Source organism: Cebus imitator, unplaced genomic scaffold (genome assembly GCF_001604975.1).
Source record: "Cebus imitator isolate Cc_AM_T3 unplaced genomic scaffold, Cebus_imitator-1.0 Scaffold14, whole genome shotgun sequence".
Taxonomy (NCBI): domain Eukaryota; kingdom Metazoa; phylum Chordata; class Mammalia; order Primates; family Cebidae; genus Cebus; species Cebus imitator.
In genome coordinates this window covers 8,917,799-8,929,903 of record NW_016107329.1, presented here as the reverse complement: position 1 = coordinate 8,929,903, position 12,105 = coordinate 8,917,799, and the positions used below count along the sequence as shown (strand labels likewise).

General features: G+C 46.0%; 1 protein-coding gene across 4 annotated transcripts in view; it reads right to left on the bottom strand.

Annotated features, from left to right (window-relative positions):
* The window catches only part of NAXD (NAD(P)HX dehydratase), a 25,931-nt gene extending 14,277 nt beyond the window's left edge, over positions 1-11,654 (bottom strand). Inside the window, exons 1-5 of one of the 4 annotated variants that reach the window (XM_037729085.1) lie at positions 11,473-11,575; positions 6,033-6,154; positions 2,996-3,146; positions 1,398-1,443; positions 695-783 (exon numbers count right to left, since the gene is read on the bottom strand). In XM_037729085.1, the coding sequence (XP_037585013.1) occupies positions 695-783; positions 1,398-1,443; positions 2,996-3,099 (239 nt within the window). In that variant the 5' untranslated portion in view covers positions 3,100-3,146; positions 6,033-6,154; positions 11,473-11,575. Of the gene's footprint in view, positions 1-694; positions 784-1,397; positions 1,444-2,995; positions 3,147-5,306; positions 5,773-6,032; positions 6,155-11,345 lie in introns of those variants that run through there. The other 3 variants (XM_017501963.2, XM_017501960.2, XM_037729086.1) reach the window with 3 other exon arrangements.
* Positions 11,655-12,105: the final 451 nt, after the last annotated feature.

Here is a 12,105-nt window from a genome sequence, read left to right as displayed (position 1 = left end):
GCCCCCTCCCTGCTGCAGCTCTCACTGCCCCCTCCCTGCTGCTGCTCTCTGCGCCTCCTTCACCACCTGATGTGCTGCTCTCCTTTGTCCGTCTGCAGAGCAGCACAGCCCAATCCAGGTGATGCTAGCACACACACCTGATTAAAATTAAACAAGGGCAAAAGCTCCACTCCTGTGTCCCCCAGCTACATTTCAAGCACTCAGTGACCACAGTTGTGGATGGCAGAGAGAACACCTCCACACAGCAAGCTCTACAGCACAGCGCTGCCTGGGGGCATCCCACGGGGGCAGGTGTTTGCCTGCCCAGTTCGATGCTGACCCACAGAACGAAGACTAGGACCTGGCACCGGATATCTGCTGAGTACGTGAAGGGTCTTGTTACTGCTCAGAGGCCCCTTGCTTCTGCCTTCTGCAAACCTGTCACACACAGCCCACAAGGCCCCACTGCCTCTGGACCTGGGGCTGGCCATTTCCCACAGGCCCAAGTCCCCCACTACCACCTCTCACCCCACCGTGTTTGTCTTATTCTGACCACAGAGGAATGGGCTCCTTCATTTCCCTACTTCCTCTACAGCACCTGCTGATGAACTCCGAGGACGGAAAATCCGTCAGATGCTCTCAGTGTTAGTGCAAAACTCCCAAGTGACGCAGGAGGGAAAGAGAACCCAGGAGAAGCTGGTGCAGAGCAACTCACAGAACGGGGTGGACGATCAGCTCCGGGCTGTACGCCTTAATCACAGGCGCGGCTGTGCTGGCACAGAACACATGCGACAAATCCGCGCCCTGCGGAAGGAGCACAAGAGGCGGACTCAGGGACCTGATCCACGGGCGCCAGAGGGCCCCAGCATCACTGCCCACCTGCCAGACATAGGCATCCAGTGCTCGTTATTCAGGCCTGGTGACATGCGCAAGAAACGGACTAGTCGCCGAGTTACACCCGACCATGTGGCTTAGCAAAGGGCTAGGGCACACAGCACAATGCTTGGAAAGAAAGGCAGACTTCTGCCACCACCGCAGAAGGAGAGTCAGGGCCATACACACCAGCACAGCCCAGCTCGGCCTGGCCACCCTCCAGGAGGAAGGGTCACAGGAAAAGGCCGGCTGCTAGCACTAGCTCAATGTGTGGGAAACTGCAGGATCCATGCTTCAGCTGGGACCTACAAAGGCATCCCAGGTTCACTTTGGTGAGTACAATACAAATCACCAAAAATGGGCTTCATTGAAGTGATCTTGTTACTGCACAGGATGTCAGGATAGACTTAAAGGTGTTTCCATGACCCATGATTACCCTAAGATGTTATTTAGATTTCTATCAGAAAACATTTGCTTTAATCATATTTAAATTATCAAAATCTTTACCAGAAACATCCCAATAAAGAACTTTTAAGTAAACATACCACTTTGAGAGCTGAGATTGCTGCAAAATATGGGGCTCCAGTGTACCTAAAAAGAAGATATTTAGAGTCTAAATATTCTTATAAGATAAGCACACCTTGATCAAGAAATAGGTTATCAATAAAAAACAGATATAAATACAGACGTGATTTATCAATACACAACAGAGACATGAAGCACATATTCACAAACCCAACACCTACAAGATCCTTGTAAATGTTCAATGAACATGAGCCGATTACACTAGAAATGTCGATTTTTTACATGAAACCTTCATGCACTTCAGGAGAGTGAATCTCTGGCTGTAGTGCCTGCAGTCTCTCTGCAATGTGAATATTCAAGGTAAGGAGCTGACTGCAGGCTTCTGCCCGGAGAGAAGAAAGATACAATCACATGTTTGAAGCAGTCGGGCATGGATAGGGTCCCGGAGCAGGCAGACCCCATCCTCCAAGAGTTGGTCAGTAGAGGCCAGATGGGGGCTACTTGGGACACACAGAAATGGCACACACTACCCAGCTGCTTTTACCTCACTCTTCTGGCATCTCTGGCACTCTAGGTCTAAGGGCACTTCAGGCACAAAAAGGAAGAGCCTTATCCTGGCATGAAATGGGCAAATGCAATCTTTATGTTCATTCCAAGCAGTGAGATGTTTTGCTAGCCCAAGAAAAACAGACCTGGGCAAACGCTGATACATCATCTTACATGGCCTTCTCCTGCAAAGCAGTGTCACCAGAAAGTGTTGTAAAGGCAAAAGGACAGAACAGGCAACATACATGCACACATGCTTATATCATGTGAAAATGAACCTCATCAATAAGAGAAATGCATTAAAACAACAGGAAAGTTTGTCGACTTGACTAGCAAAGGTTGTCCTCCAAGGGGTGCAGGGAACAGGTGCTCCTGGGAGGCAGCACCACTAATGCAATGGGGGCAATTCAGCAGCATCCCCAGTATGTAAAATGCACATGTGCCTAATCCAGTAACACCTCTAACACGCCTGATGACATGATCAACAGCAAAAAATGGAGGGATGGGCAAAGAGAAATACCACAGACATGCAAACAGAAAGCAAGCAGAAACAGAAACAGGAGCCACGGTAGACTTTCCATCAGAGCAGAAGGTATCCTTCACACCCAAGGACAACTTATAAACAGTTACGTACCAAACACGGCAGCAAAACAGAACAGAAGCAAGCTAGGGATTGTCAAATTTCATAAGTGAATTTCGGTAACATCTCTAACTTGACATAGTAAACCAAGAGGTTGCTGAGGGTTTCTATCCTAAACACAAAAAGCATGCTGTGGTATCAAGTCCGGTTAAATACAGAAAAGCAGAAACAGTTAAAAATAGGCTCCATTCCCCACTATAAGCAAAACCTAACACTGACACATACCAGTGAACAATTCAGTCAGGGCTCCTTGGAATTGCTTCCTAATCAAAAAGTGGATCACCGAAAAATACAGTGTCTTATCAGACTACCTTTGGAAATGATTACTGAGGTCAAACTAGACAGCATGAATGACAGGCAGGTAAGCAGGCAGGCAGCCAGGCAGACAGCAACTGACTTCTTAAACACCAACAGTGCACATCTGCTACTTACTCCTGACAGCCTCCAACTATGCCTATTCTTCCATCTTGCCCTTTGTGCTTTGTGGAAGACAGAGGAGGTATAATATTTCTCACCAGCTGCAAGGTATTCTCCATATCCTTTATCGAATGTGCTTTATATAGCGAAAACGCTCTTTCTAAAACTGAAAAACAAGAAAAATGAATAATTCAGAAAGGTAAACAGGTATCATTATTACCCATAAAGAACACTTAAAAATAGCCTATTAGCCAAAACCCCCTCCAAAGTTAATATGAATGTAAGCAAATATGTTCAGAATTACAGTAACACAAGTAATTTTTTTTTTAGATGAAGGCTGGCTCTGTCACCACTGCATTTTGCTGGAGTGCAGTGGCATGATCTCAGCTCACTGCAACCTCCGCCTCCCAGGTTCAGGCGATTCTCCTGCCTCAGCCTCCTGAGTAGCTGGGATTGTAGGCATCCACCACCACACCTAGCTAATTTTTGCATTTTTAGTAGAGACGGGGTTTCACCATGTTAGCCAGGCTGGTCTCAAACTCCTGACCTCAAGTGATCTGCCTGCCTCAGCCTCTCAAAGTGCTGGAATTATAGGCATGAACCACCATGCCAGGCCTTAACACATGTAATTAACACATGTAGTAACACATGCTGTTGATCTATTTATTTGAGATGGAGTCTAGCTCTGTCGCCCAAGCTAGAGTGCAGTGGCATGATCACTGCTCACCGCAACCTCCGCATCCTGGGTTCAAGTGATTCTCCTGCCTCAGCCTCTCAAGTAGCTGGTATTACAGGTACCCACCACCCTACCCTGCTAATCTTTGTATTCTTAGTAGACAGGGTTTCACCATGTTGGCCAGGCTGGTCTCCAACTCCTGACCTCAAGTGATCTGCCCGCCTCAGCCTCCCAAAGTGCTCGGATTATAGGCATGAGCCGCCCCACCAGTATAACGCATCTTATTTCTAAAAGGTTTACTTTTGAAATGTATCAGAAATTTTGGAAGACCATTTAATTTTCCAGAAAGTTTTATCAAATAAAAAATGCATTATTACTTAATAAACTATCTTACTTCATTTCAGTTTCCCTTTAGGATTATTAGGTCTTTTCTCTCTTCACACACTGGAAAGCAAGCTCCCACCTGTAATCCACTGGGATGCTCAGAAGTCTGACAGATTCATCATATTACTCCCAACTGTATTCCAACACTCAACTGGATATTACTTAAATAACCTAGAAATGGCTTTCTAAATATGGCACACATCTTAAACTGGGTCCAAAGTGGCATTTAAAGTAATTTCATCATCTTGAATTATCTCTAAACAGCTACACTATAATTGGCCTTTCTTGAAGAACTTCCTCCGTTGTATATTTTACCTTAATATTTAAAACAGCTCAGCTATGAGAGAAATGCTGGTATGTTCTATAGAACTCAATGAACAGATAATAAAGCATACACTCTCCGGCAAATATAAACAATATTTTTTCAAACAAGACAATCAATATTTTTATCCTTCCAATTATCTCTGCAGCAGAGAAAAAAGCTAGATGTGTCACAGGTGCCACTGACTGAAGCCCAAAGCTGACTGAGAGTTTCATGGCAAAAGTGCTTTGTTCTTTTAACTCTTACAGCTTTACTTTTTACTCAACAAAAGTTTTGAAGGAATTTTCTTTATGAGTAGACTGGCTTAGCGGATAGAGCAGACGCTGAGACCCCCAAGATGAAAAGATCCTGTGAATTCCCATCAATCGCAAACCTTTTCACCCTCTTCTAGACCAACACACGATGAGACCTGACACAGAATCACTATCAACTATGGGCCAAGAAGAGACACATCACGGCTTGCTGCGCTACCTGCAGCTGGCCCACCCCCCAGCTCTGGAGTCTGTCATGAGCCACAGTTGGCAGCCCTACTTCCACCTGGGTGTGGAGCCAGGCCCCAGAGGCACAGGCTGCCACAGCCACTCTGCTGTCTCTCTCCCCTCATCACTCAACTTCCCGTATGCTCATCCTGCACCCTAAATTCCAAGACTGCACAGTCTTTCTACCATACACATTTACGGAACACCATAAATGCTCTTCCTCTGGGTCCCCTTTGATGAGCTTCGTGACAGGAACTAGAACTGTTACAATTAGATGAAATGACAGTGTCATGAATGCTGACTAACAATCTACACAGCTATTAAAGTCCTTGGCATGCACTTGTTTTAAACTGTAACATAACCTGGCATGGTAACATCGCTGATCAACACAGTATCAGAACCCCCCAGAACAACAGACAGTTGCTTTTTAAGTCTAAAAATTATAAAAATAAAACCCAAATTTACCTGTCACGTAAGGGTCATTGTGGGTTCCTTAAAAAGTTTCGGGTTTACTGTTGACCATCCCTTTATCCAAAGCACTTAGCCACATTTAAAAAAAATCCCTAATACCAAGCTGGTTTCTTATGTTATAGATGCTAGAGATAGCTTCAAAAAGCTGTTTCCAACCTAGCATTTCGGTAACTCTTCTTGGAAATGGTTGAGATAATGCCTTATATTACTCAAGAATTAATTATAAACAGTACTACAACTGAAAGGATTTCCAAGTCAGCCTTTGAGATATGAACTTAAACATTTAGCATAAAAGTCTGGAGAAAATATGGGTTTTATTGTTTGTCACTAAATAAAACATAAAGTGCTTTAGAATGTGTATGTCCCAACAGGCACAAATATCCTCTATCAGTTTAATTTCCCTATCTTTTCTGTCTAAAAGTAGGCATTTAAAAAAAACGAGGCCAAGGTGGGTGGATCACCTGAGGTAAGGAGTTTGAGACCAGCCTGGCCAGTATGGTGAAACTCCATCTCTGCTAAAAATACAAAAATCTGTCAGGCATGGTGGCATGTGCCTGTAACCCCAGCTACTCAGGAGGCTAAGGCAGGAGAATCACTTGAACTTGGGAGGCGGAGGTTGCAGTGAACCAAGATGGTGCATTGCACTCCAGTCTGGGCAACAAGAACGAAACTCCATCTCAAAAAAAAAAAAGAAATGTAAGAGTCAATATGTCAAATCACCACTTGGTATTATTTTCTCAGTGGGCAATAGTTTAAGCTCTTGGCCTTAAACAGGAACTCAAGATGGATGAAATTGTAGGTCTCATGTTAGGGGTATTAGCAGAAGCACTTTATTAAAGCTCCTACTACCAAAAAAAAAAAAAAAATCACATCAGCAAAAACTCTTCCATGTAAAATTGCTCTTTCAACAAGCATAAAAGATTTTCACAAACATACTTCTTCCTTTAAAACAAGACAATGTTGCCGGGCGCGGTGGCGTGTGCTTGTAGTCCCAGCTACTCGGGAGGCTGAGGTGGGAGGATTGCTTGAGCCCAGGAGTTCTGGGCTGTAGTGTGCTATGCCGATCGGGTGTCCACACTAAGTTCGGCATCAATATGGTGACCTCCCGGGAGCAGGGGACCACCAGGTTAACTAAGGAGGGGTGAACCAGTCCAGGTCGGAAACGGAGCAGGTCAAAACTCCCGTGCTGATCAGTAGTGAGATCGCACCTGTGAATAGCCACTGCACTCCAACCTGAGCAATTTATCGAGACCCCGTCTCTAAATTAAAAAAAAATTTTTTTAATAATAAAAAATAAAAAAACAAGACAATGTTGCAAAACTCACAGGTAATAAAATTTAACCTATCATTTCTTCAGTGGATTGCTATGCAAGTTATGGGACTAATGACTTTAAGAAGTACTCACAGTCAGGCATGGTGGCTCATACCTGTAATCCCAGCACTCAGGAAGGCTGAAGTGGGTGGGTCACCTGAGGTCAGGAGTTTGAGATCAGTGAAACCAACACGGTGAAACCCTGTCCCTACTAAATATACAAAAAATTAGCTAGGTGTGGTGGCAGGTGCCTGTAATCCCAGCTACTCAGGAGGCTGAGGCAGGAGAATCTCTTGAACCCAGGAGGTGGAGGTTGCAGTTAGCTGAGATCATACCACTACTGCACTCCAGCCTGGGCAATAAGAGCAAAAATCTATCAAAAAAAGTACTTGCAATAATATCTGTCCACTAAGGAAGGAAAATGAGGGACAATATGTATCATCAAGTGTCAAAATGGAAGGATTATGTGCCCATCCTTGAAATCCCCCCAGGTGGGCTAAACTATGCTTTTAAAACAATATACTTGTCTAGAAAAGACATTTATTGGCTGGGGCACGGTGGCTCACACCTGTAATCCCAGCACTCTGGGAGGTTGAGGTGAGTGGATCACTTGATGTCAGGAGTTCGAGATCAGCCTGGCCAACATGGTGAATCCCCATCTCTACTAAAAATACAAAAATTAGCTGGGTGTGGTGGTGCAAACCTGCAATCACAGCTACTCGGTAGGCTGAGGCAGGAGAATTGATTGAACCTGGGAGGTGGAGGTTGCAGTGAGCTGAGGTTACGTCACTGCTCTCCAGCCTGAGCCACATAGAGAGGCTCTGACTCCAAAAAAAAAAAGCCATTTACTGGTATGGATCACACCCTGTCTGTACCAAGGGAGCTGTTCTACGCACTGAAGGACGCTACGCAGCACCCCTGGCCTCTACCCAGTCCGCAGTGCACGGAAACACACCTCCTTGTGACACTCAAAAATATCTCTGGACACTCCCAAATGTCCTTTCGGGGGGGAGGGGGCAGGGGGAGGGGGCAAAATGAGCCTGGGTTGAGAGCCACTGGTAGAGATGCATGCATGTAGTTTTAGCACCTTTAAATATACCAGTACTTCAAATTAAATATTTCAGGTCGTATAAATGGTGACTTATGAAATCACAGAGAAAAAATAAGTTAGTCAGACTTCAACTTACAAATGTTAAAAATTAATATTTACATCAATGTACCCCGTCTGATGAAAACAACTCCTAAATGGTAATACTTGATAAATGTGTATTTCTCACACTAAGAAAAGGAATAAAATGGCTTCAACAGAGAATACTGTACATTTTCCAGAAACCTTCTTTCTCCCAATATTTAAGATTCATAGCTTATAAACATCTATATTTTAAATTTCAGATTCAGTCTAAAAAAGTACAATAGGCGAGGTATGAAATATTTAATGTTTATATCAAAAACGGCAAATATCATAAACTGACATGTAACTGCCCATTTGCACTTTGCCTCATAGTTGAAATAACCCACACATTATCAGAAAGGATCTGACACAAAATTAAGCTGCACCCACGAGTCAAGGTGGAGCATCTGCAAGGTGGAGGGAACACCTCGGGCCCTGTGCAACCAGTGTCACCCAACACCCAGGAGGGGAGGGCAAGGCCGCCTCAGGGGCCACAGGTGCAGCACCAGAGCTCCCAGGCGCTCTGCTTTCCAAGTGCTTGTTCTCTCCGCGTCTGCCCCTCAGAGCTGAAAACTTTCCTTTCTGTCTCACACTTTGCTGGAAGTCCTCCCACTGCCTTGGCAGATGGTACTGGGATAGCACCGTTTTGATCTTTTTGGTTGAGAAAGAGGAGATGTGCTAGTCCAAGCATGGATACGCTTAAAGCCTACAGGTTTTAAAGCAAATAATGATTTTTGTTGTTGTTCAAATAATGACAAGAACAGACACAATTTTTCCTCCACTTCAAGGTAAGCTTTATTAAAATGGTAAGATATCAGGGGACTTAAACATCAAATACAATATAAAAATTTAGGCCACTTTCTAAGGCAAATTTATCTACAGTAGATTAAGCATTCAAGTCCCATTTACCACAAGCCAAAAATATCAATTCTGATTGTGTACAAACACACTATATTCACATAGCAATCTTTATGATGCCTAGAAAGAAAACATGGGGGGAAATCCTATTTTGAGCTATTCTTTTATCTTATATAAGAGGTTAGTGTTTTGGAGCCCAAAATGTGCGAATTACCCTCACGGCAACTTGATCAACACACCAAAGCGAGTCTCCTCCTCCTCCTCCTGTTCTGCTGTGACATCTTAAGACTTTGTGAGAGTCCCAGTTCCCTGACCATGATGCTACTCTAAGGGCTGGTCTAAGAACCCTGGAGGACAAGCAGCATCATCCAGAAACTGAATACTTAAAGATTTACACATGACAAAGGTGTCTCTCAAATGTAAGCTAGCTTAAAATTATTTTAAAATCATAACATAATTGATAGTAGCTTTTGCTATATAATTTAAAAAATTCAAAGTGTTACCAAAAGTAAAGTATTATTACATGTGGGGCTCTGAAACCTTTCAAACACACAGATAACCTACATGGTAGGGACTGACCTGGACAAAAGAAGGAAGGTCTGTCTGGACTAGTGGATCACCACCCTACCACTGTCTGCCTGCATGGAATGTGGTACCATCCACACACTGCAGCACTGACTGCTTCCATGTGGGACTCACCTCAATTACCTCGAACACAGCGTGGCACAGAACACAACACTTGATAAATGTTAGATGAAGTAAAGACATCTTGATTCACTCTCCTCACTAACAGCCAGTTTCTCTTTCTTTTACAGGTAAGGAAACTGGGGTGCAGAGAGAGACCCATGCAGATGCTGTGGTTAGTAATGGACAAGCCAGGCCACAAGACACTATTTTACCAAAGTGCTGCCAGGTTTTTGTTTTTCTTTTTGTGGGCACATAGTAGGTGTAAAATGCTCCCATTACAAGGCAAAATAAGAAGTACCACATTTTCCCTTAACTAGAATTGTATTAACACAAAGTAAAATCCAGGCTGCTCACCAGCATTCACCTAAGTAAACAGCTTCTGCTGGCAAAAGGGCCAAAGAGGTCAACTAAACTTCCCAGCATTTGGCAGTGAGGCAAGTTCCCGCTGGCTTACTGACATCGCTGTTTGAACTCACCAACAGAAACATGTACACGTAAACATTAAAGTTCTGAAGGATAAAAAGGCCTTGACAAGAGGTGATTTTAAGATTTTATCCTGTTCAGGAACTTTTCTCAGGACGATTCTGAGTCTGGAAGTACAGTCAAATCTGTCTGGCTTTTGTTTTAAAGAAGCTGTCTGGGGAAGACTATCACTGCTGCTTTGCGCAAAAGTGCCTCTAGTACTGGAAAATTCTACTTAAAAAAATAAAAGTACTTTAAGTTAACGTAAATTGTAACTGATTTAGAGCAAGAATCCCTAAGTTAACTGAAATATACCCTAAAGCCTGGATGAGAAGTCAGTAACATACAACTCTAACTGGCTTTTGGTAAAAGTTTAGGAAATCAGTCTGATAATGAATCCTCAACCAAGTACAATGAAAAATCTTGCTACTAATCATGGTGTGTGAATTTAAGGTAAACAGCTACAAATAAATCTGTAAATCAAGTGGTGTTAAGAAGCCTCCCTGCTAGTGTGACTGAGGGGTAGTGTGGAGGACTCTCTCAGAGCCACTCAATGATTCACAGCCAGTGTGATGAGAACAAAAAGCCAAAAACTCTCTGACGATGCCCAACATATACTCGAGGTAAAATCTGCCTAATGACTACATCAACAAATACCATTTAACTATTTCAGCCACTTACTGGCTGAAGAATCCTGGCTAAGTCACTTTCTCTAAGCTTCTATTTATCTTCTGTACCAAGGTGGATAACAGCAATCTCTCCTTATGAGAGATGAGGAATCACAATACAAGAACTACTTCCTGTATAAAAGCTGTTAGATACACCAGTACCCACAAGGCAAACAGAAAGGGAAAAACCCTAAGAAGAGATGGGGCTCCAATCACTTGCTCAGCTCCTGCTTAAATTCTTCCTACATAATCTGTTCTATTTGAAAAGGCATCTCAGAGTCCAAGGACCAGCCAAGACCATGGCAGCGCCCTCGGGGGCATCTGGTCACCGCTCAGGGTTCTGGGGATGACTCAGGTGAGCCTTCCCCCCAAGGGACCTCCTGCACGCGCACACACACCGTGGCCCGGGGGGGGCGAAGGAGGAGGCCTGGCTGGTCGAGTCCTTCTCTGAGGTCCAGGCGTCGCAGCATCCGGCCCCTATTGTCCAAAGACGTGCAGGGTTGTCTGTCACTTGCCCGGTGGCACTGGAGCTTCCAGCTGGGGATGCAGACGCGGCCCTGCTTCCTGAATGCGCGCAGTCCGCTAACCCGTCAGCTCGCCAGCCCGTCCGCCGCCTCCCGGGGCCCCAGGGTCCTCCTACCGGCCCTCGGCATCACGCTCCTCGGCCACGGCGCGGGCTCCGCCGCTCACGCCCGCTCCCGGGACGCTATGACAGCAGGTGGCTCCAGCCCCAGCGCCACCCTCTGTCACCACGAGCGGCGCCCAGCCGGCTTCCAGGAGGCCTCCCGCCTCTCCCTACTCGGCCCCGCGCCTGGGCTGACCCTCGGCGGCGCCTTCCCCTCGCGAGCCACCACAGGCGGTCAGCGGTCGGGTACCTGCGTCCAGTGGCGGCCCGTACAGCGCGAGTGCGGCCGAGAGCAAAGCGACAACAGCCGCGCCGGCCATCGCAGCCTCGGCCTCCGCTCGTGTGACCATCCCCGGGCCGGACGGAGTCGACCTTACCTCGCCTGCAAGTCCGGAACGCCCCACAGCGAGAACTCAGGGCCATCCGGCTGCATTCCGGATTCCCGGCTGCCCGCGCGCCACCACCGGAAACACAGGCAAGGGAAGCTGTTTCCGGTTTCCTGACGGCTCCCGCCCCGCTGCCGGAAGTGGGATCCCAACTGGCGCAATCACACCCCGTTCTAGATGATTGACAAGCGCGACGCCCAACCCAGCCTGGCCCCAGCTCTGGCCTACGAGACTTCGGCTGGAAGGCAGGTTGAAGAGTGAAGATGAGTCAGCTTTAGGATCTGGTTTGTGTTTATCGGCCCTTTTTTAGGCATGCGTCGTCATAGAAAATGACTTTGCCGGGCCAGGAGTGGTGGCTCACGCCTGTAATCCAAGCACTTTGGAGGCTAAGGCGGGCGGATCACCTGAGGTCGGGAGTTCAAGACCAGCCTGACCAACATGGTGAAACCCCGTCTTTAAAAAAAAAAAAGAAAATGATTTTGCCGGCAGGTGGAGTGGCGAGGCCCCCTAAGTGCCCCCAGTGTAGCAATTAGGTGCCTTTCTGCTCCAGGCGCGACCTCTGCCCTGAACCCCAAACCAGCACACCGAGAGGCCCGGCCGCCTTCCACCGTCTCAGGTCATGGC